Source organism: Gordionus sp. m RMFG-2023, chromosome 1 (genome assembly GCF_954871325.1).
Source record: "Gordionus sp. m RMFG-2023 chromosome 1, tfGorSpeb1-WG-v2, whole genome shotgun sequence".
Taxonomy (NCBI): Eukaryota; Metazoa; Nematomorpha; class Gordioida; order Chordodea; family Parachordodidae; genus Gordionus; species Gordionus sp. m RMFG-2023.
The window spans coordinates 3,825,190-3,852,789 of record NC_088775.1 but is presented as its reverse complement, the minus strand read 5'-3'; the positions used below and the strand labels follow the sequence as shown (position 1 = coordinate 3,852,789).

The 27,600-nt window shown below is 27.9% G+C and overlaps 1 protein-coding gene across 3 annotated transcripts; it reads right to left on the bottom strand.

The window, feature by feature from the left end:
• Nucleotides 1-711: 711 nt before the first annotated feature.
• Nucleotides 712-21,489, bottom strand: LOC135931376 (dynein light chain Tctex-type 1-like). 3 transcript variants are annotated; one of them, XM_065468438.1, is made up of 5 exons: nucleotides 21,398-21,489; nucleotides 21,079-21,205; nucleotides 1,881-2,004; nucleotides 1,311-1,388; nucleotides 712-1,215 (listed from the first exon to the last, which is right to left on the bottom strand). In XM_065468438.1, exons 1-5 carry the CDS (start codon nucleotides 21,454-21,456, stop codon nucleotides 1,145-1,147), a joined length of 459 nt encoding a protein of 152 aa, XP_065324510.1. In that variant the 5' UTR covers nucleotides 21,457-21,489; the 3' UTR covers nucleotides 712-1,144. The 3 variants fall into 3 exon arrangements, with proteins under 3 accessions (XP_065324510.1, XP_065324512.1, XP_065324511.1); XM_065468440.1 differs by lacking the exons at nucleotides 21,079-21,205; nucleotides 21,398-21,489 and adding exons at nucleotides 12,707-12,748; nucleotides 12,799-12,922 and having other exon boundaries at nucleotides 726-1,215; XM_065468439.1 differs by lacking the exons at nucleotides 712-1,215; nucleotides 1,311-1,388; nucleotides 1,881-2,004 and adding exons at nucleotides 15,338-15,569; nucleotides 16,087-16,138; nucleotides 16,187-16,308.
• Between the last annotated feature and the right edge of the window lie 6,111 nt (nucleotides 21,490-27,600).

Below are 27,600 nucleotides of genomic sequence, written 5' to 3'. Positions count from 1 at the left end.
TTTATTCCCGAAACCTATTATGGTCCATACCCACACCCATGGACTGACTGGCGAGGTGCCTCCTACAATACTACCCTTAACTGAAGCCCCACAAATTAAGACCCATATAAAAATTTGATTGATGTTTAGCAATATCATTGCATTATAATAGGTCTATAATAAAAGTATTAATTTTTATAGCAATATATTTTGTCCTATTTCATTTAAAAATTTAATAGTTAACACTCTAATAAAAGCATAACCCCCTCAAATTCTAGGCCCCTGAAAAAAATTGGATGCAAAATGTTCCTAACCCCCCCCCCCCCCACCCCGTTCAATATAGATGCTGCTCCTAACATACCCTTAATGTATAATGACGTTATATTGTAACTCTAAAAAGTTATTGATTGGCCATATATAATAATAGCATTAAATTAGGGCAAATTTTACCTTATGGCTGAAGAGGTTAGCCTAAAAAATATCATCAACAACCTTTACACAAAATATGTGTGTACCTGTCCGGAAGTTGAAAGTGGAGGGGGGGGGTGTAAGAACATTTTACATACATGTATCGTCAATGGGGAGTGAAAAATATTTAGGGCGGTTGGAAGTAAATCTGAGGGTGTTGCGACCTTTTTATAGACGCTGCTAACATTCGTATAATTTATCACGAGATAAATTTGGGATTTTATATTTTTTGGTTTTTATATAATTATAACAATATATTTCTTTATATTTGACGGGATAATATTAATAATTTATAACGTAAAACTCTATATTCACGGTCACAGACAGTTTTGGTTTTTTTTTTTGATATAATACGACATCAAATTCAAATTATATAAATAATGAAAAATAATGAACATGGCTTCTCTGAGAATATAGATATAGAGTCAATATATACATTTAAATATGACATGGGAACATGTAGAGATTTAGATTTTACAAAAAAAAATAGGATTTATGTATGAAATGATCGCCGTAAAATCTGAGGCCAATTAGAGAAATTAAAGAGAACTTTCTAACGAGGATAATGGTATAATTAATAGGGAAATCCCGTCTTAATTTGATAAAACTGCTTTAAGGCCGAATTTGTTGGATATGAATATTACCTTATAAAATTCTAATTATAGTTTGTTATATATATTGTGATTGATGCGTGCGTTCAAATAGCCAATCCAAACACGTTGACGATACAGTACATGGTTTTGTTTTCCCATCTCACGGTGCAACTGCCTAACAATAATGAATACACATTTAAAAATATATAATGTTAAAAAGGAAAAATAAAATAAAATAATGGAAGAAATAATATTTAAAAAAAAGGTAACCATCGGTAGTGTTATCCCAGTAACATGAGCTAGCGGTATGTAAACCAGCGCCATTTTTTTGCATTATAACGCACGTGACTTTTTTTTGATAATTTTACATAATTTTATCATAAAATATCAAAAAAAACTGACATTTATTTAAATCATGAACTAATCCTTTTTAACCCCCCCCCCTCTCTCCAACCCCAGTCCAGATGATACTTATCTATTTTTTTTATATGCTTTATCCTAAATATCAAAAAAAAATTAAATTAAATTTCACCAACTCTCAAAACTTTACCGAAAATAAATAAATAAGCTATTTTAAATTTAAAAATAAAAATATGTCCAAAACATAATTCTAGATTTTTTTAAATAATTTTAAATATTTAGCATATCGAAGATAGAATTTGCAAAAGTTTTTATAACTATATGTATGTTTTGAAAGTGGTTTTAAACACAGCGCAACCCTGCACTCACAGTTTTAACCGCGAATGCAGGGTAATACGGAAATGGTATATTTATTTTAAAAAAATGAATCAGCTGTGGACGTAAAATTAATGATCTAAAATAAATAAAATAAAAAATTACCGATATATTTAAAAGGTTTTCCCAATTTGGTCAAACGGGCCAAACAAGTTTCCACCACATTGGACGTCCATTGATTGACTTTCGTGGGTAGGTAGGTGTTGCCCCCGATTATGTTTTCGACTCCCTTTCGTAATTTTTTAAAAAAAACAACTCTTTTTTATATTGAAAAAGAGGAAACGGAAGTAAAAAATGATATTATGAGTTTCCGCTGACATGGCGTTGCCTGGATTTCGATAATGCCAATTACGTGTTAAAATTTTGAATTTCAAAAGCAATAAAAACGGTTAATTAATTTTTTTTTCTCTTTAAATTTTAATCGCGAGTATTACGTGAATGTGTTGGCGCGTAAAAAACTTGGAAGAGAAAATGTTTTCAAATAGACCATTTCCCCCGTATAATGTATTTCACACCTGACAAAACCTTTATACCCTGTAAAGATTAATTTAAATCCTTTTTTCTTTCGAAAATAATTTCTATTATTTTAACAATATTATACCCGATATTACTCAATATCTAGCTCCATATGGAATACATAAATATATAAAAAAATTTGCGACTATGTTTGTTTGTAATAAATTTTATATTCAAGTGATTAAAAAACTTGATTTTTGGAACTAATTAAATATTTAAATGCAATTTAGAATAAAAAATATTAATTAAAAAAAATATATGAATTAGAGAGGGGTTGAAGGGTGAAAAATGACAATTTTGAAGGCCTAAAAATCAATAAAAAAAACACTATTTATTTATTTTCGATTTCGTATCGTAAAACTAAGTATTGTAAAAAATATGTTAAAGCTAAAGGAATTATGTAAATGAGAACTGAAATAACAAAAAAAAATGGTATAAGAATATGAGCTGGGCATCCGTGGATGGGGCAAAACAATTTCCGGACCGGAAAGGCTCGGGTAAAATTGGCGGATAACTAGATAAAATATTTTTAGTCCCGTCCAAAATTTCGGCTCAGAATTAGGGCTAATATATGTCTTTTTTCTTTCATAAATATTTTATTAAGGAGTAGGGGGTAAAATAGAATAGGGTATCACGGATCAATTCATGTCATTCCAATCTCTAATAAAAAAAAATAGCACGATGCATATTATAAATACAAATTAGTTTGGTGATAGGATTATATAGAACTTTGTGTTCTTTCAGGCACGGAAATATTTGGAAAAATAAGTGGTATCATATGGATACCACCTCCCCCCCCCCCTCCCAGCCATATGTAGGTAGCTTCCCATCTAAATTCTGGTGCCTTAAAGGATTAGGGGTTTTTCCATATAAGTTATACGTGTACGCTGAGAAAAAAACATATGATAAAATCAGAATAATCCTCCATTTATACGCGTATCTTAAATTAGTTTCTGTTTAGAAGAGGGTTATCACTAGAATTTGATCACTTATTTATATGCAAAAAAAAGATTAAGGCTAGATTAATAGTAAAAAAAACGTTAAAATCAGGATATCGCCCTCAAAAACAGATGTTGGATACGAAAACCAGGCAAGTTTATCGCGTCTTGGTGTTTTTTTTGGACAGCGCGATCGCGCCTAATCTCCTAGATCCAGCTTAACGATTACATTCTTCCCTAGTTTCCACGGGGAAAGATAATACGAGCAAAATTTCGTTCCAAATAAAAATGATAATAAAAGTATATAATATGATAAAAAAAAATTAATCTTCTAAATATGAAAAATTAGAAAAAGAAGAAATTATTATAATTAATAAATTTTTTTAAAAAAATTTTCGACCTCTATTTCCGGGGCATTTATATATTTAATTCTTCCCACCTTCTTCTTAATTATGAATTGTTATATATAAAAAATAGATAAGATGATTTTAAGTACTTATATTGCGCACAAAATTACCGTTTGGCGTTAGCAACCATTTTAAAAACGAGAAATAGGTTTTCTTCGCTTTGTAATATTATATAAAATGTAATATAAATAACTTACTTATTAAAAAGGAATATTTAGAAAATTAAAGAAATAAGAAGGCAGACAAGACAAATTTTCTTTTTTTTTAAAAAAGCTTATTTAAAATTTAGAATCGACGGATATTAATAAAAAGGCAACCTCAATTTAAACAAGGGATGCGTTACGTTTTTTTTATTAAAAAATTGCGGCAAAACGTAAACGCTCAATTTGTGTGAATTATTATAGTAAAAATATAATTTCGAATTCTTTCGAGAATATTCGAAAGGTAAGTTTGGGTGGTTTAGGAGGGAGAAAAGATTGGAATTCGAAAAGAAAAAAAGGGCGAATCGCAAAGCAGGGCAGCGAACCCATAGGGTTCAGAAATTTGAAATTGTTTGGTTAAACGTTCTGAGATTACAGACCAAATTGAGACCGATCTATGGGCAACGCATCGAATGAACCCGGGGTGAGTTCGAACAATCGGTTCCGATTAAATTGCTGTAAACAAAATCTCTGCTAAAATATATAAAATCCATGAACCCTAATTCGAGCTCGCCCCTGTGAGGGGGGGGGGCAAGAAAATTTATAGAATTCTAACTTGCTAAAAAAAACTTGAGCCCTGTAATCATTTCAAGAGTTTTCTAAATATACTTAGCTTTTGGTAGAGATTCAAAGGCTAAGAAAAACATCGAACATCGGGCTGGATTATAGGAAGGAGATCGGAAAAACCGACCGCGGATTAGGGCGAAAGCTATAGGTCATAAGCTACCCTATTGGCATATTTAAAAATTATAAATCCCCTCCCCCTCTTGTATTTTATAATATTCCTGTTAACACGCAACGCAGAATAGATTAAAAGCGATATTAGGACACGTCAAAACTAAAACTATTAAGTTCTCTCTAGAAAATCTGTGGTGACTGACAATCTTTCACGTAGAAATTGGCAAACTGATGAGGAAGATAGTTTGTTTCGGTACCAGAAGATTCCATCAGAAATAAGAGACGGGTGGTGGGCGCGAAAAAAAGGGCCCAGAAGTCCAATTATGATATTGAACGGTCTCCTGCGGAGTGAAATTTAAGATTGAAGGGGGAGGGAAGGGATTTCGTTTATATTAACCTATTCCAACCGACCGATAGCGAGAATGTTGTTAAACGGCTAGATTTCGCCTATTTTAAATGAGAATTTTAGCCAAATATTGCGCAATATTTGGTTAAAATACATCAGAGACCTGCAGGCCCGGCCGTAAGCCCGGGTACACTAGCCGGGGTGTGGCTAGGCCGGAAATTTTTTAAAAAAAAACCCGGACCGGGCTGAAAATAAAATCGGGGCTGGGCCGCGCAAATGGTACCTTTGCAGGTCTCTGATATAGATGTCCAAATATTCCTGTCAGCTATGCGCAAAATCACCAGGATCGCGTAATAATTTTTGGTAAGCTAAAACATTGGGCTAGCCCGTTTTTTAAAAAATGGAGCTGTTCAACTACACAAATAGTTGGGACAAAATTTATTTCCGATTAGTAATTATTCGCCGAATGAATCCTCGAGAAACGAGCTAAACAAAGTAATTTAATTTTCAACAAAAAATGTTAAATATTTTTATAGAATGCAAAAACATTATAAAAATTCTCTCAAGGGTTTAATTACGTTCATTTAAACAAAATAAAAAAATAATAATATTCATTAAATCTTACAAGTTAGTAAAAGTAATCTTATCTAAATCTAACTATAATATTTTTAATTATATCAAAAAATTTTAAATAAGAAAAAAAATGAAAACAAAATTCAATAGAGAAATACGATATCACATTTTTTCCGTAGCAGAAAAACCAGCTGATTTTTCAATCGTTAATTCAATCATTTCCTCATTTTCAAATTGGAGTGGTCAAGATAGTAGAAAATAACAACATCGAAACCGTACGATATTTATTGCACCCCGCTGGAAAGTGATATTTAGTATTTATTTAAATACCACTTTCTCATGCCATATGGTTATTCATGGAGAGTGAGAGAGACAGTGTTAATGGTGTAGCATAAGAAGTAATATAACACTTCGAAAAAAAAAATTAAGGTAATATTATATTATTATATTTTTTTTCTTCTTCTAACAGTGATTGGTTAAAAAACATCTGTTCCGATGCGTAATTAACAATTTAACATGGCACAGCGGTTTTTTTTATCGATTTTCGCAAATTAGGTGATAATAATTTTAGAGTTTAATAAAAAAAAATTTATTAATGTTTCTTTTTTTTTCATGAATATTTTTTTCTTCAGAAATTGTAATTAAACCTGTTGCTGTTAATTATCTTATCAATTAAATTAATTCGTAATCCAATTATTTGTCGAAAAATTGATGATGAACAGAACGTCCGGTTTGAATTCAGTAAGGACATGTGTGTTAATAGCCAGATCATTTATCTCATAATTCGAGATGCACACTGAGCTTTCTGAAAGATTTTAAACATTGGGCGTGTAACGGGCGGGTTAAAAAAACAGTTTTTTTAAAACGATGTACGGGCTATGAGCGGTTTGAATTCTTTAAATATTTATCGGGCGAAACGAGCCGAACAGACCTCTATTTAAAACATATTATTTTTTTTGTATTTCATAACAAATCGAATAGCTTACTATCCGTATTCGCATAATTACGAATACGAATAATTTACTATTCGCTTCGCATTCGTTTCCGAATAAACGGCCTCCTATTCCATCGTAGCCGATGATGATGACGATGGAAAAAAAAAGGTTATCAGACAAATATTAATCTCCCCTCCACCTCCCCATACCAAATCTCCAAATTTTAATCTAATTATCAAAAAGATGAATTTTATTTGTTAAAATATCTTCATAATCAGACATTTATATAACTTCAAATATTATAATCAGTAGAAAAAAACGAATTATAATTTGTTCGTTTATAAAATAAAAATATGGTTTGAATCGAAGCGTGAACAAAATTTTTTTAAAAAAAATCTTTTATAAAATTTTTATTTTTTTAAACTTCAAAAAAAAAATACGGGAACTTATTTTTTAAAAATTTATCAAAAATTATTTTTTTGCTTATCAAAATTCATTTATTTTGCTATCAAAATTAATATGAATTTCCCATTTCCTCATGATATTTCACAAATGGAAAAGTAAGGGGGGGGGGAGAAGTTGTCGTTCTCTACTTTTCTTATCTTACCAAAAGCTAGACTTTTCGCGATTATGCTATTTCTTTTAGAGTTGACACTATGATATATATATATATATAAATATGTAATAAATATGCATTTCTTTATCTAAACTAAAATATTTGATATACGCGAGATAAAAGGTCAAATCTTATAAATTTATATTAAAAAATAAAAACAAAAATCCCATTTCGAATTTGATTTTTTGTCTTCTTGGATAAAATTATTGATTTTAAAACTGCCGTCAAAAATTTGCTTCATTTTCATTGGTTCAAAAAAAAATATGAGGAGACCAATAAAAATGAGGGGATCGGAAATTATCTGCAGATCGTTATTCACTCATAAATAGATCACATGATAAACCCACACGTAATCGATAAATTTACTCATTTTGATTCATTCACCCATATATTCATTTGAGATAAAAAAAAAATTACTCAATAGTTATTATTTATGATCATAAATAAATTAGAAAATCTTAAAATCTGTCAATTATTTATGATGAAATGAAAAGTGAAAAGAAATTTTTCTTATATATACTGGAAAAAAAAATCAAAGTATTTGAAAAGTTAATTAATTTTTATATATTAGGTTAAGTAAATAATATTCACATTATATTTTAAAAATAATAAATAATTGATTGTTAATAAGAACAATGTCAGATAAAAAATGACATTTTTATTATTTATTAATATTTCAATAACCAATATTAAAAAGATGAAAGATGTGAGTTGTAATTAGAGCAGGGATCCATATTCTTTCATACACCCCCCCCCCCTCCTCCCAGCACCCCAATCACGTTTACCAAAAAAAAACGCAGATAGAACAGTTTTTTTTTATCATTTACGAATCGAAAAATTAATAGATCAAAATATAAAAATTTCTTCAATTTCGATAAGAAAATAGAAAAACCTGTTAACATTTTTGTCGATGTCCAATGACGCGGACAAATATCCTTTAGCGCCTGAAAATAAGACAACAAAATTATTATTTTATCAATGTGAATCGTAATTAAATTTAAGAGCCAGTCAATTCTCGTGCCAACATATACAACATAATCAGCTGGTATATAGATCAAATTTTTATTTCTTAAATAAACCCTCACCATCTGCCCCTCCCCTGAAAAAAATTTGACGGTTAGAAATTTTTCTTCTTATTCGTTCGATAAGTAAATGCCAGTGTATTATCTTAGGAAAACACGTGACTACTAAAAAATCTTATCAACTTTATTGGGCGATCTTTGAATCGGGTCCATTATAAACTTCTCACAGCGATTATGTCAGTGGACAGAATATTCCAACGACACAGCTAAATCTACCGTATCTTGTAACTTCCTTTTATAAACCGCCATAAAACACGCTTCAGTGATGAACCATTTTTCAAATCCTCTGCCAGGCGTTTAATTCGCCCCGCCCCCTCCATTTCTGCGAAAGGATAATTACCCGCGTATTTATTCCTTTCTTGTATATTAAAAAATTAATTATACAATTTTATTTAGCTTCTCCGGCAAAAAAAAAATATATTGATTTTTGCGATTCATAAAAAATACTTATAAAATAATAAATTAATTCCAAAGATTACAATTTTTTATATATTTTTTTTTAAAAAAAGGGATTTTCCTAGAGGACACATAAACTTATTATGAAATATCGTATTTTTTCTCGACATTTCGCATGTATTTTTTTTTTCTCTCTCCGTTTCAAGGTCTTTTTCACGAAATTCAGCGCGAAAAAAAAAATGTCGATATTACAAAATTATTTACATCACATTTTTTAATAACCTTATATAGGGTAAGGGATTATTTAATTTAATTTTATTATTTTTTTTGGCTAAGGAATATATTAATATATTAAATAAAATTTATTGGAAAATCAATGATTATTATAATACCTTAATTAAGGAAAACTTCAATTATAAAGGATCCCTTCCTTCCTTCCTTCCTTGAAAGAAAGAAAGAAAGAAAGAAAGAAAGAAAGAAAGAAAGAAAGAAAGAAAGAAAGAAAGAAAGAAAGAAAAACAAACAAATTTAATTTAACATTAAAATTATTTTTAATATTAATTGTAGATAGTAGTATCCAGAAAAATATTACGCAAGCCTAAAGATTTTGTCTATGACACACAAGATTGAACATCTATTGACGAAATCTCGGCACTTAGGTTATATTTTCCTGGCTATAATGTTTAGTTAGCCGTTTTTAAAAAATCGACTCAAATCGAGCCGTTTAACAACACTATTCGGTGAATGAGAGTACTGTTAGATGCTAAGGGCTTAGAAATGTTGGAGGTAACATTGTTAAACGGCTCGGTTTCTAAAAAACGGCTAATAGTACGCACAAATTGAGCGTTTACGTTTAGCCGCAATTTTTAAATTTTAAAAAAAAAACGTAACGCGCCCTTTGTTTAAATTGAGGTCGCCTTTTTATTAATATCCGGTCGATTCAAAATTTTAAATAAGTTCTAAAAAAAAAGAATTTGTCTTTGAATATTATCGTCTGCGTTCTTATTTCTTTAATTTCTAAATATTCTTTTTTTTAGGATTATAAGTAAGTTATTTATATTACATTTTTATATAAAATTACAAAACGAAGAATAAAAAAAAAGTATTGAAAAAAAAACAAACCTATTTGCGCTTTTTTAAATGGTTGCTATCGCTAAAAGGTAATTTTAAATCTGCAAGAGGCCATTAGAAAGGCATTATTGGTGCTTGCAACGCAGCTTTCGAAAAGCTTAATTTGTTCGTACCCCAATTATTTTAGCTAAAAAACATTATGCACGCCTTGAGATTATCCAAACCGTTCTTCACATCCGTTAGCAAAAATCTCCAGGACTTGAGTAATATTTTCCGGCTAAAATCTTGGGTTAGCCCGTTTTTTAAAACCCGATCCCTTTAACAACACTAGTTGGAATGGAAGTGTCGATTAAAATGAAAATAATTCAGATTCACAATTCAAATTTAGAATGTTGTTATTATTTGCCGGGGTCCAATCTAGCTATGAGGAAATTTCGAATTTAAAATCCAAAAGATAATTAATGGTAAATCGTTATTTTATTTTATTTTATATATAAAATAGCGTGTCACGGTTTTTAGCCATGTCTCATGTACTAACACTCCCAACCCCATATTAGGTCTAAAATAGCATTCCTTAATATATTATTTTTAATCCTATAAAGGAAGGGGCATTTTGCCAGGCGTCGATAGGTCAATTAAGTTTAGAAAACGTCAAATAAGCGAAATTCGAGACGCTTTTAGTCTCTGGTACAGGGATCTTAGACATAGAGTTCTACTAAAAAAAAGTTTCTTAGCGCCCGATTTTATAATATAGATAAAACTTAGGAAATATCATTTTATTACAAAAAATATGCAAATGAATAATTTAAAAAAAAAAAATTGTTTTCATGATATCTCCATCAAATCTCAAGTATATTTTCTTATGATAGGATTTAGATTAATAATTATTTTCAGGGTTTCGGATGAGTGCCATCACTTTATTTATGATGGTAAGGCAAGGCCCTACCCTGCAAGCCCCTAGTTCCTAGGGCACGTCTCCTCCTAGGTTAAAAGTCCATTATTCCACATGTTAATACTTAGAAAAAATATATATAATCAGCCTTCATTTAATAAGTCGATCTCGGAGTAACATATAAGAGTAGGCAGGTACTTTTGTCAGAATTGGAGAGGGGGGGGGGAGTATAAAGAAAAATCGTCATTGAAATGTGTCATATTATTATTATTTATTTTTAAAATTATTTTGTGTTAATATTTATCAAATTTATAAATAGGGGCCTGTTTTATAGTAAAACTCGTGATCTCCAAAGGTATAAAAGGGACAAGATTTTTTTAATTTATGACTTTTATGACATTTTGTTTTTTTTTAAATATATTTAATCAATAAAATTTAGAGTTGAAAATCTATTAATTGTAGTTTTAAAGTTGTGTTGGGTAAATTGAGTGAGTTATTAAATAGCGTTGTTTTGGTAGGTTTTTTTTATTGCATTTAATTTTTATAAAATGTAAGATGAGTAAGGATTTATCATATTTGAATAAAAGAAATGGATGGGAAGAGGGGTAGCTTTGATTTACATTTTTTACTGCTATTTTTGATTTGGTAGGAAGGTAAAATTTTTGATGGGTAATATTGTCAATTGCTTAAGGGGTGTGTATAAGTCTACAAAATTGGGTAGGATTTTTTAAAAAAAATTTCAGAATTATATAGTACAAAAAAAAAGAAAGAATAACTAAGATGTAACTGATAAATTGATCTTTATACATTTTGACCAGATAAGTGCACATATAAATTCTCATTGGTGTAACAAAAAGCAGAGCCTGTAACATGGGAGACCCCAAGGTTTTAGAAAATTTTAACTTTAGAGTCCCCAAGTGGCAAAGTCATTATTTAAATTTATTTATCATGATTATTTTAAAAAGTAATATTGGAAATTGCAATAGAGGAAAATATCTAAAATCTTTGAATAGAAGTTTGAGAAGCCCTTGTGTGGGTAATAAATCTGTGTTCAAAGAAAAAAAGAAATGGCAGGTGTAAAAACAAAATAATTGATAAGAGCATTGTCAAGATGAAAGATTTCATAATTAAGAAAAATATGTAAAAGTATAGTTATAATATAGCATACATAAATATTATTGCTAATCAGATTCATGTTGAATTTAAACATATAAAATACAATGTAAATGTTACATATTTAATTTTCTTAACTTAAAGAAATAAATTTGCCTAAAGAGCAATAAATTATTGGTCAAATAAAATTTCACAGATCAAAATGATTAATTTGGCTTGGTATTGAACTGAAATTGCCAAAATTCTGATGTTATAGATATAAGTCATTAATTTTGCATCAAGTTAAATAGGTCAAAAATAAATATATTAATTTATAAGAATATCATTAAAATAATATGTATTTTGTATTAAATATTTGTGCACTTTTTGTATATTATGCAATAATTTATTTGAATTGTGCAATTACTTTTATATATTTGCAAATAATTTAAAATTTAAATGTTCTTATATAAATTTTGTCTTATTTGATTATTAAATTATATTTTATGCAAAATAATTACATCAACCTCGGGGCACCAAAGATAATACTTGCAGCAATGCACCATAAAAAGTTACATCACTGTATTTTGTTTAGTTCAGAGGACAATATAAGATCTAATAAATGATTCTTGCCTAAAATAAAACTTTTCAAAAAATCCCAATTCTATTTCAATCAATCAATTTTATAAGATTAAAATTTAAGCTTAGTTTTGCCTGTAAATGAATATAATAAACCTAGCCTATGAAATGCATTATATTAATTTAAATATACAATATTTCCCAAAATATAGGCAATTTAAAACTTTTTGAAGTAAAAATTTTTTCCTTATATATAAGATGTAAAATTGATATTATTATCAGTGGCATAAAAACAATGTTGCAGGTCTTCATGTAGAGGTGCCTCTATTAAAAACAAATAATATAGCATCAGTATTTTAATGTGTAGGCCTCTAAATTTCCAGAAAGGTCTTTATATAATCAAGCCCCATTGGGGCACAACCTTTCCCTAGTTTTAAGCCACTAAGCACTATCTTTTTCTTGTTTTTAAAAATTTTAAATATCAATAATTATTAATTAACTTAATTATCATGTTCAAATATTAACTAACTTATTTATTATATTCAAATATTTAACAGATACTGAAATAAAAAAAAGTATAATGAATGTTAATTATTATTTTTATAATTACCTCTTTAATAATGGTACTGACTTCTTCAACAATAAATTGATTCTAAAATGAATATTTTTTTTAGCATTATAGAAACTTTTAAATAGATTTACTTCATCATGTTTGTTTTCCATAAAAAAAATAAATTATGAAATTCAAAATTCTATAAAATCGCTGGTAGGATAGCTGTACATTTTACAAGAACATATGTTGTGACTTGTGAATGTTAGATAAATGATGATGTAAAGAGTGGTGTATTTGAATTAATTTATCAGCTTAAGGGTTTAAACCTTCCATAAATGATAACTTAGAAATATACTTGCATTGTTTATATTGAAGCATCATTTGTTTAGTATATTAAGTAAATCATACTAAACATACTTTACAAAACCCAAATAATTACTATATTTGAGTATTCACCTTCGTATAAGTTCGCATCATTAAAATTTAAATGGAAATAATAATTTATAGAAACTCTATATGTGCTTCTGACTGATGTGCTCCTTGCCTACAAACCCGACAAAAACTAACTGTTATTCTTAAAATACAAAGCTCATACATAATAGAATAAGGCTTAAGTTTTCATTTGATGTATTATTTATGGTGTTTAAGATAAGATATATTTAAGAGACCTAAATAGTCCTGTTTTAAACCCTTATGTTATATGACAATCGTTTTTATGTAAATTTAAATAACCATATACTAAATTCATTATCAATTATTGTTAGTGTAGTATTATTATTAAATATACTTTTTTGTTAAATCTATTGATTTAATCATGGGAGTGCGTTATTCCCCTTACCCTATTTACACTATTCCTATACGAATAACAATAAGAACCATAATTTTTGTAATTTTTTTTGAGGTCATTACCCAAAGAAATTCGACATATATTGGTACATAGTGTTCGCATTTGTATATTTTTTTTCATTACTCCATCTGGAGCCGTACAATATTATAAAAGGTATTTATTATTGGATTAAACATAAGTATTTTACGTTGGAGTCAAGAACCTTGATGACTAGTAGGGGATAAGAGTTGTTAAAGTATCAAGATATATAATGTTTGTATCACTTATCTCTAGTATATACATTTTATACATTTGATATTTTATGTTTTTTACAAATTAAAATAAAATATAATTAAAATTTTTCTTACTTTTTTTTATATACTTAATTTATAGAATAATATTCCCAAGTTTAGTTTACTATCCAATTTAATTTTTTAAAAAAGAAAGCAAATTATACTTTAGTAGATAAAAACTTTAATAATGTTTTATTAAAAACTAAAAATAATATTTTATAATAATTTATATTTTAAATAAATATATATAATATATATATTAAAGAATTAAAAAAAATGTATGGCCAACTTCTAAACTTGGTAATTAGCAATAGATATCAAATTTTATGTGCACAACTTAAATTTTATGAATATATCTTAAATGCATTTTCAAAAATGGTATCTGTATCTGGATACATTTGATAAGTGTTTACATTAGATTTGGACATAAGAACTGAGATCATATATAAGGTTTTTAAACACAAGAATATAACGTCGGAGCTTAGTAAATTCATTCATGGCTATATTTTATAGACTAGGGTTTTTTGGCATAGAGAAAGAAAGAAAGAAGGAAAGAAAGAAAGAAGGAAAGAAAGAAAGAAAGAAAGAACATCATATATAGAATAGTTATTCTATGAACATCAGATAGGACATCATATATAGAATAGGAATTCTATGAACATCAGATTTGTAAGTCATTTGTCTATATGTAAAATAATAATAAAACAAAAAATTAAGAAAATAAAAAACAGGAAAAAAAAAATAAATATTTTTATCACTCCTTCAATCTTTTACCATATCTTATTAATTTCCAAGTCCCCATTAAGGCAATAACGATATTGCTCCTTTCCGATATTGTACCATATAATCTAGACTATCCCCTCCTATTCCCCAAATCAAAATTAATAAGGAAATCTAAATCAAGTAAAATCCAAAGCAAACTACTCCTCTATCCCCTTCAGTTTTATTAAAATGAAGATAGATTCTCCATAACTCATTATTCTCCACTTCACTGACCTCTTCTCCTCGAATTTTCATTATTCTTCACTTCACCCACTTCTTCTCCTTGAATTTTGATGACGATCTTGCCCACTTCAATGTTAAAGATTTTTGAGTTGAGTTCTTATCAATTTGTATATAAATTAGGTACTACCAAACGATTTTCAGAGAGTTCACCAATGTGAATTTAATTAGAAATTTATTCTACAGATCTGAATTATGGGGTTTCCTATATTTTATTTTAAGATATTTTTTTTTTATATATCCTCAAACTAATTGTTAAAAAACATATATATCAGACACCTGCAGAGATACCAATTGAACTACCCGATCCGGATTTTTTTTTTTCAAAATTTTTTTACGGCCCGGCCCTGATTTTATATTTTAAGGCCCGGCCTGGCGATTTTTTAAAATATATTATATTTATTTTTGATTTTTATAGCTAAAAATGGCGATTTCAAATATTTGGTTAATTAATAAAATTTACAAAAATGTATGCGTAAAATGGTATGATTCCAAATAAAATTAAAAAAATTTTTTTAAAACAATAATATAATAAGTTGGGTAAAAATTTTAGCATTAGCCCTCTTTTAAACTTCTATGATAATATGACAATCGTTTTTATGTAAATCTTTTTTATTTAAAAATTTAAATCTTTTTACATAAATTTTAAATCAATAAACATTCACTAAAATCATTATCAGAAAAAAAAAGTTAAAAACATAAATTTAAAAAAAAAGTTGTTTGGGTGGTGTATAAGCATATCTATATTTCGCTAGTTATCGACAACTATTTTCAAGACGTTCTCTCTCTTTATCTGCTCCTATGATTAAGAAATATATATTAAATGTAAGGTCTTTAAAATTTTATAAAAATGTTTTTATTTATGGCGGAATGGAATATGAAATCCAGTGGGAACTCAAGGTCTCTCAAATTTATTTACGATTTTTAAATTTCATGAATCCGACATGACAACTAATTCATGCATGTGTAAAGTAAAAAACCCTAAAAATTTCCAGATATTTTGGCCACAAACATTTGAGTAATCTTTCATTTACATGGGAAAATAATCATTAGAAATTTATTATAATAGTTCACCACAAGAGTGTCCAAAGTTTACAGTGTGGATACTTTATACATTTATGATTACATTTCCGGTTTCATCAGATCTTTCAAATCTGGAAATTGCCCTCAATAAATGATTTAATTGTCAGATTCTAAATTCATATGGTATTCATATATAGATATATATATAATTTAAAAAAAAACACCGAAATATTAATAACCTAAAAATAGTTTACAATAATTATTAATGGTGTAGTATTATTATTAAAATATACCTTTTTGTTATAACTACTGAAATAATCACGGTATTCCGTTATATCATTATCCCTAACAAAGCATTTATCACCATATAAATCGAAATATATTTTTATATACATTTCCCCAAATAAATATTCTAAGAATCCTGGTACATAGTTTCCGCATTTGAATATATTTCGAAATTTTTTATCGTTTCTGAATCTCGAAAGGAAATCAGTGAGGTTAGTCCGTATCCCAATCTAAGGTATTTATATTTGGGTTAAACAAAAGTATTTTACTTTCATGTCAAGTCCCTTGTGAACTAATAGCGGATCAGAGTTGTTAAAGTATTAAGATACATAATGTGTTTACATATCTTATCAAACTTATTATTATTAAAGGAATTTATTACATATACTTGATATTTTACGTCTTATAAAAAATTGATAATAATTTTTCAATTTTTTCTTGCTTTTTATACTTAATTTATACAATAATATTGCCAAATTCAGTTCTCTATCCGATAAATTTAATAACAAACAAGATTAATTAAAATGGTATTTAACGATAGATCCCAATTTTAGATAGCCCAGATGAAATCCTAAGATCCTATCTTAAAGGCATTATAAAAAATGATCTGTATCTGGATATATTTGGTGAGTATTTTCTTAATAATTCTGGTAGTAGTATTGGGGCATAAGCGTGGTCATAAAATATATATCGCTGGAGCTTAGCTAATTTAGTGGTGGATCTGGGTTAATTTTAGCATAAAGAATAGAAAGAAAGAAAGAAAGAAAGAAAGAAAGAAAGAAAGAAAGAAAGAAAGAAAGAAAGAAAGAAAGAAAGAAAGAAAGAAAGAAAGAAAGAAAGAAAGAAAGAAAGAAAGAAAGAAAGAAAGAAAGAAAGAAAGAAAGAGAGAAAGAAAGAAAGAAATAAACAAAACAAGGAACAGCATATAAATTAGAGGCGGGCACGGGCCTGCGCGGGCCTAATTTTTTATTCACGGCCCGCTCTCTCACGGTCAATAAAAAATATTCACGCCCATTCACGCTTACCACTAAAAAATTTTCGACCCGACCCGCCCGCTCACGAAAGGCAATATTTTGATTGACGCCCGTCACGCCCGAAAATTCACGGTGTTTTTAAATTTTTCAAAAATTTAATGCTACAATTTTTTACACTTTTTTGAATTTATTCTATTTATTTCTTTTAATTCCATAATTCATAATAACAAAAAATAAATACATAATTGTTAATCCAAATTTTTACTTAGAAAAAGAAGAATGTCTATTTTTTTTTTTATTTCAATTGTGTACGCCTTTCCTCTAATAGGCGATTGGCTACAGAAAATTAACCTTTCAAGAAGCTAAATTTGCCAGGGCTGACAAAATTTTACTCCAATTTTCTCAAAAAAGGAAATAAATTTTCCTGCTTCCAAAACTTCAAAATATTACCATTGTTATTTGTTTTATGGGATGAATCTTTTAAATTCACACAGCTTTCATCGGTAGATGTTGATGCTTCATCAGAATCATCTAAAAATATGTTTCATTTAGAATATATGGTTTTTTGTGAATGTAGGATGAATTAGGAAAGTTATAAATGACAGTTGGCATTGACTTATCCATATCATCTAATTTTATATCATTTCACATTTTTAAGATTGTTTTGTAAATATCTTCCTTTTCTTCGTCTATTTAAAACTTAAGGTTTTTGAAATTAGGATCTAGAATTAAGCCTACCTTAAGTGCTCGAGAATAAATGTTAAAGTTTAAGTAAAAAATCTCACGACAAAACACCTAAACATAAAAAGAAAATAGAACTAGGAGGGTGACACCAGATGTTGCTTATTAAAATGCCTGAATATTTTTTGTTTTCAAAAAAATTTTCTTTTTTAAAAATAGAACTAAATTAAATTAGAAAATATCTATTATTATAATTATAAAATTGCAAACTTATATTTATTAAAAAAAAATTAAAATTTCCGTGATTTACGGGAAATTCATGTTCACGCCCGATCGCGCTAGGAAAAATTTTGGGAAGGCCCACCACGCCAAGTCGCGCCTAATAATTTAAAATTTATTCACATTCACGCCTTGACCCACCGTGACACGATGGGTCACGCGTAATTTCACGGCCCGCACCAACCTCTAATATATATATAAGAGTAATTATCCAGGTTTTGGAATATGATTCCGCTATGATTAAGTCTTATAAAAAATTTAAAAAGTCGCACTAAATTTGATTTATTACAATTTTGTTAAACTAATAGAAATTGTAAAATTTCACAATAAAATCACACTAATCTCATTCTCTCGTAATCATTTTATACGTTTTAGGGTTATATTTAAATAAGATGATCGTATAGATATAGTTATGTAGGGTAAAATAATTCATGATTGTAACTATGTATACTGAGATGCGTGCTTATAGCATGAGTCAGTGAAAAAAATATATTTATCACTGCAATTGGAAATCTTGATATTTCAATGTGTAATTTAGTATATGTTATATTATACCCTTTCCATCATTTTACAATTTCATGCACACCTTTATTTAATGATTTTTGGTCAAATTAGTTTTAATATAAACCTAATGAGCACTCCTCTATAATAAAAATAATTTTATTGTTTTTTATCGGCGAGTATTTCATCGACGAATGACTTATTCATCCTAAATTCACGATAATTTCTCACTTAGTTCCATCTTTTTTTTTATGTCACCCATGATTAATTTTCTTTTTTTTTTGGAATTTTATCTACATTACAATGACATATAATAATACCAAGACTGAGGATGCGTTCGTTAAAAGTGTACATCAATGAAAACAGCTGGGGTCGCCATTTTGATTACCCGTATCATTATTTAAAATTTTAAAACGAGAGGCCAATTTATTCCTATGTCTGACGTAAACTTTATCAAAGAATTGCCTGAACGTCGAGATAACAAGGATGCAAGTTATCAATTTAATAATAGTTTTTAACAATAATTACTATTTAGGTTTTACCAAAATGGCTGGTCCAGCTGGTTTGCATTCAACGACGCTTTCGAATGCATCATTGCGAATGCATCGTCAGTCTAGGTATATATTATATGTCATTGCTACATAATAAATAAAACAATTCTTATACGTAAATTTTCATTAGGGGGTATTTAATTTTTTGTTAAAACGCAACTTGCAAAAATATAATCCTGTTTCTAGTCATGTAACTCTCTCACACTAATAGTGCGCACAAATTGAGCGTTTCAAACGCTGCGTTTCAAGCGCAAATAATGCATTTCAAATGACCTCGTGCAAATTGGTAAAATTACAGTTCGGCGTTAGCAACCATTTTAAAAAACGCAAATAGGTTTGCTTTTTCATACTTTTTATTATTATTCGCTGTGTAATATTATATACAAATGTAATATAAATATAAATAACTTACTTTTATCCTAAAAAGGAATATTTAGAAATTAAAGAAATAAGAAGGCAGACGATAATATAATTTTCAAAAGACAAATCCTTTATTTTAAGAACTTATTTAAAATGTTGCGTTTGCAACGCGGCGTTTGAAACGCTCAATTTGTGCCGCACTATAACTCTCATTGCGTTGTTCACAAAACGTGATGCTAAAGATGAAGAAAATGTTTATATAAGGTTTCATGGAATATAAATCTCTATTATCCCATTTTCAAAGGTAATTGTAAGAAATCCCAGTTAAAAACCTCGAAAAATTAAACAGAAGCGGATCTGAATATAAGTAAAATTTTTGATTCTCCACACTTAGAAAAACTGCTCTTTCCTAATTCTAAACCCTAAAACTTTGAGGGAATTCGAATATAATATTAAATATTTCTGTAAATTCCGTTTATTTGGGATACTTGAACATTTCATACATTCTAAAAATTTTATAATCACAGTTATTATTAGTAAAAAGACAAATTAAATAAAACTATTTTTGGTTGATAACATTTTCTTATATCCATCAATGTTCTAAGGTTTATAAAAATGAAAGAAAATAAACTTAAAATTTTTAGAGAGGTAAAATTTTAATACACAAAAAATAAATATTTTAATTAATTTTAATTTTTTTTACTAATATTTAGAACATAATATAACTTATTTGAAATCGAATATTCTACAATTAGCAAATTCATAAAGCCTTTTTGTATTTTTTTTTCAAAAGTTTCTTGTGTTGGGATAAGGGATTTCATTCCATGACCCCTCCCCTTCCTCCCTACCAGCTGACTAAGCGCCTGAATCAACAACATTAATTTTTTATATATAATTTAAAATTTATATATCAAATTATAAATTCTTAAAAGATTTATATTTTTCAACAAAGTTAGACATTTATTTTGTAGTCATGGTTTGTTATCCGATATCTTTCAAAGCAAATTTAAATGCTTAAATAGTTAAATGACGTGTACCCTATTTATTTATATGATAACAGGGGTAATATTAACCTAATATTTAACTTTTATATAGTAATATTAATTTCTGTAAAAAATTTATAAGATATACAAATAAAAAATATTGCGATATATTATTTAAATATTTAAATTATATTTTTTAATTTTTTAATTTAAAATTTATTTTTCGCGTAAGTGAACTGAGGTTATTCCTATATGAACGAATTACGAAAAATCTATTCGAATAATCCAAATTGATATTCATAATTACTATCCGAAAATTATTCAATTCGTAACTATCGGATAATGTTGTTAAACGGCTCGTTTTGAGCCGATTTTTAATAACGGCTAACTCAATATTTTCGCCAGAAAAATATTGACTAAGCCTCAAAATTTCGATACTATATTTCTAGATCTTTGCTCCTTCTAAGAACAAAATTTTCAGGCTTACGTAATATTTTTCTGGATATAATACTGAGTTAGCCGTTTTTAAAAATCGGCTCAAAACGGGCCGTTCAACAACACTACTATCGTACCACTATAACTATATATGTGGGAATACCTTATATGTATGCCTTTATAATCAAAATTTATTTTTAAAAAAAAATAATCGATTAATTATTTTAAATAATAACCCTCTCACAAAATGCACAGCAGTGTTTTTTCACCATATTGCTACCATAACGGCATACATAATCTATTAGACACTCATCTGCATCTGCGTTGCATACAGGATACCCAGAATATTTGTTAGTTGCTAATCTATAGAAAAATAACGAAGAAGAGAGTATACACACACAATGAATGAAATTGAATTCTGTTTTATTAAAACTACACCAAAATATTGTATAATTTTAATAGAGTACATTTGAACAAATAATTTTTTCTTGCAGAATTTTTTAAACAAATAATTAGTATAGTATTATAAAATATTAAAATATAATTCAAATTTACTTTTGAGCTTGAATTGAACGTAACGAGAATAATATAGCTACAAAAACTTTGAAAATCATTATTTTAAAAAAATAAAATAAAATATAAATCGTTTAAACGTTTAAGCAATTATAATAATTAAAACAATCTAATTGTTAAATCATCACAAATCTCATATCATTATATGAAAATCTAATAATTAATTATAGTTGGCTGGCAGCTTTTTATTTTAAAAATTATATATTAAAATATTTATATATATATAATCTAATGAGATTTAAACACTTACATTTAAATACCGTTTAGCTTTAGCTACTCTTTACATTATTCGTTTGTTGCCTATAAATAGGCTTTCTGGTTAGATTGAAATTAGCTTAAAATCAGGTTAAAAAAATAATCTTTGTAAAGGATCGCACTCCGAGATATATCGATACTTAGACTCACCTATGATAAGAATTAAAAAATTGTTTCTGAGATAATCCGAAAAATTTAGTCAATATATATTCAATCTGGTTGAATGAAGAACTTATTTTTTTGTTTGTGATATTTTACCACTGCTTTTCGTTCACAGATTTCCCATTGAGTAACACATTTTCGGAAATTGTTTTTTTTTTAAATTATAATTTATAAATAAATACGTTAGAAATTTTTGCCGATTAACTTAAATTCTAATTAATATAGCATCGAAACTTAACTTTAAGAATTTATTCCAAAAAGTAATTTAGATAAAATTTAACAAAATAATACTAATAAAAATCAAAATAATAAAATGTACCGCATTGTACCTAAATCTCAGGTTAGTTGTACAAGATTAGCAATTAGGAAGAACCTTTTTTTGCATAGATTTTTTTGAACATACTAATAATATCTATAATTAAATATGCGGGAAAGTTAGTCTTTATGATATAATTTGGATTTCGGACTCCACCGAGATGTAAGCTTAAAGGATGATTTGGCCTTTATTCCAAAAATAGCTAAATTCCGTAACAATAACAATAAGGACGAACGTTGATGGATACTTATTTTTCTTTGACTTTTCTTACTACCCGTATATTATGTACCAAGTGTAATTTCTATCAGGGAGAGCCAAAATTTGAATACAAGAAAACTCTCAGTATAACATGTGTTTTGTCAATGATAAAACAATAACCATCATATTGAAATCTATCTTTGATTGACGGATCTCGTGGTATCGTATCAGTAGCTGCATAATTCGTACTTCTAAACATTTTGAAATTTTTTTTTTGATGATCTAAATGAGTCCTCATAATATTAATTCAATCATTTAAATCTAACTTTGAGTTACATTCCAAATAAATCCTATTTTTTTTTAAATGTTAATTTATTTATATCTGAATCTATGATTAAGAGTGAGCAAAGATTAACAGCGAATTTTTTTTTTAATTAAGATTTCTGGTAATTAAGATGAAAGGTAAACTTGGAATGCTATTCTTTGAAAAATGAAAATATTATTGATGGAATTGCTTTTAGATAAAATAATCACTATTGAAAACTGTAAAAGTTTAAAATAAGCATTATTAAGCGTAAAGGAATCCTAAGAAGCAAAACAAAAAATATCTATGATTACAATTTTCAAATTAAAAATAAAATGGATATGTTAGGACAGAAATATATATTTTTTTAATCATTATAGGTATTTCTCCTAGGTAAGAGAAAATTAATTTATAAAACTTAATCCCCAAAACTTAATTAGGATTTGTCAAATTTTATTCAAATTATATTACATTTAATTATATTTTCCTTCAGATGAACGCTTCCTGAGTTAAGTCAAGGACTTCTAATTTTCATTATTGTACCCAATAATCTAGCCTAAAATTTTACCTACCTACTGATCCCCCAAATCATAAAAGAAAAATCCAAAGCAAACTACTCCCATTATCCCCATCAGTTTTTATTAAAATGAAGTTTATAACTCATAGATCTCCCACTTCCCATCTCTTCAAGTTGATCTTGCTCTATATTTCTGTTTCGATGGAGATTTTTGAATTGAGCTCATATCAGAAAAGATTTCTAATTTTTTAACACAATAATATAAAATCTAAGGCGACAATGGTTTTTATGTAAATCTTATTTATTATCATTAAAAAATTCAAATCTTTCATCAAAAAAATTTTTATAAATCAATAAACATATACATTAAAAACTCATTATTAGAAACAATAATTTTAAAGCATAAATAATAAAAAAAAAATGTTGTTTTGTGATGTGTGTAAAGCATATCTATATTTCTAGCTATTTTTCCACAAATCTTCTGAAGATGTTCTTCCTCTGTTTCTGCATCTAAGGAATAAGAAATATATATTAAATGGAAGGCTATTCTATTATATAAAATATATTTTTGTTTTGGGATATGGAATCTACTAGGAATTAAAGGTCTCCCAACTTTAAATCATTTACCGAGAGATTTAAAATTTTTTAGAATTCAACCTGAAACCTATTTCAAGCATGTGTAATAAATTTCCCAGACATTTTGCCATATAAATTTGGAATATAATCTTTCATTTGTAATGGGAAATAAAAAATAATTAAAAATTAATTATAATAGTTCACCACAAAAGTGTCTAATTACCTTGTTAAAAGATACATTTTAAATGGATCTAGATACAGATACATAGTCTAAAATAATATCTAGATACAGATATTTTGATCAAAAATCTATCTAGATACAGATACCACATTTTTATATCTAGATACAGGATCTAGATACTTCTAACTAGATCCTTTAACAACTCTGCTAATTACATTAGGAGTATATTTTATACATTCTGTATTACATTTCCAGTTATATAGGATCTTTCAAATTTGAAAAATTGCTCTCAATAAATGATATAAAATTGTTAGATTCTAATTCAACATGGTATCCATATGTAGATATTCTAAAACAGTTTATAGTAAATATTGATAGTGTAGTACTATTATTAAATATACTTTTAATCTACTGAAATCATCAGGGTAGTCCGGTATTCCACTTTCCCTACAATCTTCGCCATAACTATCGAAATACATTTTTACAAGCCATTCCCCAAATAAATTTTCCAAGAATCCCGGTACATACTGTCCGCATTTGAATATATTTCGAAATATTTGATCGTTTCTGAATCTCTCAAGGAAATCGGTGATGTTAGTCCGTATCCCAATCTAAATGAAAAAACAGTTTATATTTGGAATCAAACAAAAGTATTTCACTTTTTCGAGTCAAGGCCCTTGTGGACTAGTAAGATATCAGATGTGTTAAAGTATCAAGATACATAATGTGTTTGCAATCGCTTATCTCTAATGTAATACATGTTTTATTCTTAAATTTAAAAACACACAAGGCTAATTATACTTAAATTAAAGTGGGGATATATATCTCAGCAGTTAAAAACTTTAAGAATGTTTTAATTAAATGCTAAAAATAATATTTTATTATAATTTAATGATACATTCTAAATATATATATATCAAAGATAAATGGCTAACTTAAAAATGATGTGGTATTTAACAATAGATCACAATTTTTATATAGCCTAGATGAAATCTTAAGATCCTATCTTAAAATCATTTTTAAAAATGCTATCTGTATCTGGATACATTTGGTGAGTATCTACTTAACAACTCTGGTAGTCATAGTACAAAATTACATTAATGTTTGGCATATGCCTGTGGTCATAGAGGGTTTTTATACACAAATAAATATATCGCTGGAGCTTAGCAAATTTATTCATGAAGGTGCTTTGCTGATCAGGGTTTTTTAGCATAAAGAAAGAACAAACAAACAAAAGAACAAACGAAAAAACGAACGAACGAACGAATAACGAAAAAACGAACGAACGAACGAACGAACAAACGAAAAACGAACGAACGAACGAAACGAACGAACGAACGAACGAACGAACGAACGAACGAAAGAAAGAAAGAAAGAAAGAAAGAAAGAAAGAAAGAAAGAAAGAAAGAAAGAAAGAAAGAAAGAAAGAAAGAAAGAAAGAAAGAAAGAAAGAAAGAAAGAAAGAAAGAAAGAAATAATGAAAGATAGATAGATAAAAAGAAGGAAGAGCATATATTTAAGTAAGTATCCAGGTTTTGGAATACGATTTCGCCATATTTAAGTCATTCAAAAAAATTTAAAAACTCCCACTAAATTTGATTTATTACGATTTGCTAAACCAATTACAAAATATAATAAATATTGCAAAATTTTACTCATCTGCTCCTTTATACCAAATAAATGCATAATACGTTTTAGGCCGCATTCATAGTGGATCCGACCCGACATTTAACAGCTGATCGATTTTTAAAATCTGTTTATGAGATCAATTTTTTTTTTGTAATAATATTAATTTTGTCTTTAATTCTATACATGATAGTAACCTAAGAAATATTGGTTTAAATAAAGAAAAATTGATTCTCATAAACCGATTTTAAAAATCGATCAGCTGTTAAATCGTTTTGGATCGGATCCACTACGAATGTGGCCTTAGGGTTAGGGTTTATAATATGATCGTTTAGGTAGATATGTACGGTAAAATAATTCAAACTATATTCACTGAAACGCGTTATTAATTTTAAATTCAGGATAATCTTACTTAGTTCCATTTTTTTTTTTTGTAATTGTATATACATTATAAATAAAACATTCTTAATTTGTTCAAATTTGCATTAATTTTTTTTTTGGTTCAAACCTCAACTTATTTTTTTTTCTGAAAATTGCTGTTGACAGGATCGAACGAAAGTCTTATTACAAGTTTTGTACTAACATCTCTCGAACCTTTTATTTAATCTTGTTTGACCAGAATTGAACGAAAGTCTTATTATACAAGTTTTATACTAACATCTCTCGAACCTTTTATTTAATCTTGTTTGACAGAATTGGACGAAAGTCTTATTACAAGTTTTGTACTAACATCTCTCGAACCTTTTATTTAATCTTGTTTGACAGAATTGAACGAAAGTCTTATTACAAGTTTTGTACTAACATCTCTCGAACCTTTTATTTAATCTTGTTTGACAGAATTGAACGAAAGTCTTATTATACAAGTTTTGTACTAACATCTCTCGAACCTTTTATTTAATCTTGTTTGACAGAATTGAACGAAAGTCTTATTACAAGTTTTGTACTAACATCTCTCGAACCTTTTATTTAATCTTGTTTGACAGAATTGAACGAAAGTCTTATTATACAAGTTTTATACTAACATCTCTTAAACCTTTTTTTAAATCTAGTGTAGTTAGACGGCTCGATTTGAGCCGATTTTTAAAAACGGCTAACTCAACATTATGGCCAGGAAAATATTGTCTTAACGTCGAAATTTCGCTCAATAGATATTCAATCCTATGTGCCGTATATGAACAAAATCTTTAAGCTTGCATGATATTTTTCTGGGCAAAATATTGAGTTAGCCGTTTTTTAAAATGGGCTCAAATTGATCCACAACACTAATTTAATCTCCACCACTAAGAATTTTTATTATTGAGAGCTGGCTCCAACATCGATAAGCTCATCTCTAACACTTTATGCACTTTTTATAAGGCGAATGAGATATTTTTTTTTATGCTTAGAACTTATAATTTTATGGGTTTCACTTTTTCCTTCTTAATATTTTAAATAATTTTTATTTTGCTTTAAAATAATATTTACGAGTATAGGCAAATTTCCCAAAGAGGGGAATTTCCCCTTGCTTTCCCCCTTCCGCCACCACCCCTAGCTTCGCCTATGTTACTATAACAAACAATAAGTGAATTATTATCGGGGTTGGCAAATAGGTCAAATACTCTAAAAAAATGGTAGAAAAATATGTAAAGAAAATATAAATACAGGCGTTTCACAATGCTGCTTATTTAATGGGTCCCCAATATCAAGGGCAGCATCTTACTAGTAGCGAATCTAATAAAGTAATGTGATATAATGCAGCTTTTAGGCATTTTACAAGGTGGTGATGATCGAAATATTTCAAACGATACCATGTGGAAGCCAGGAACTTCCACTAGAATCGATCAGGTTCCGGCCTTAAGCTCACATGAAAGAATGGAGCAAATCGAATAATTTATTCGAATAATCAGAATTGATATTCATATTCAATTCGTAATTATAGGACCACTATAACTAATACGTAATATATCCTATATACTTCATAATAAATTATAAAAGAATTTATCGATTATAAACCGCCTCACAAAATTTGCAACAGTTATTTGTCTTCATATTCATTCCATAATTGCATACA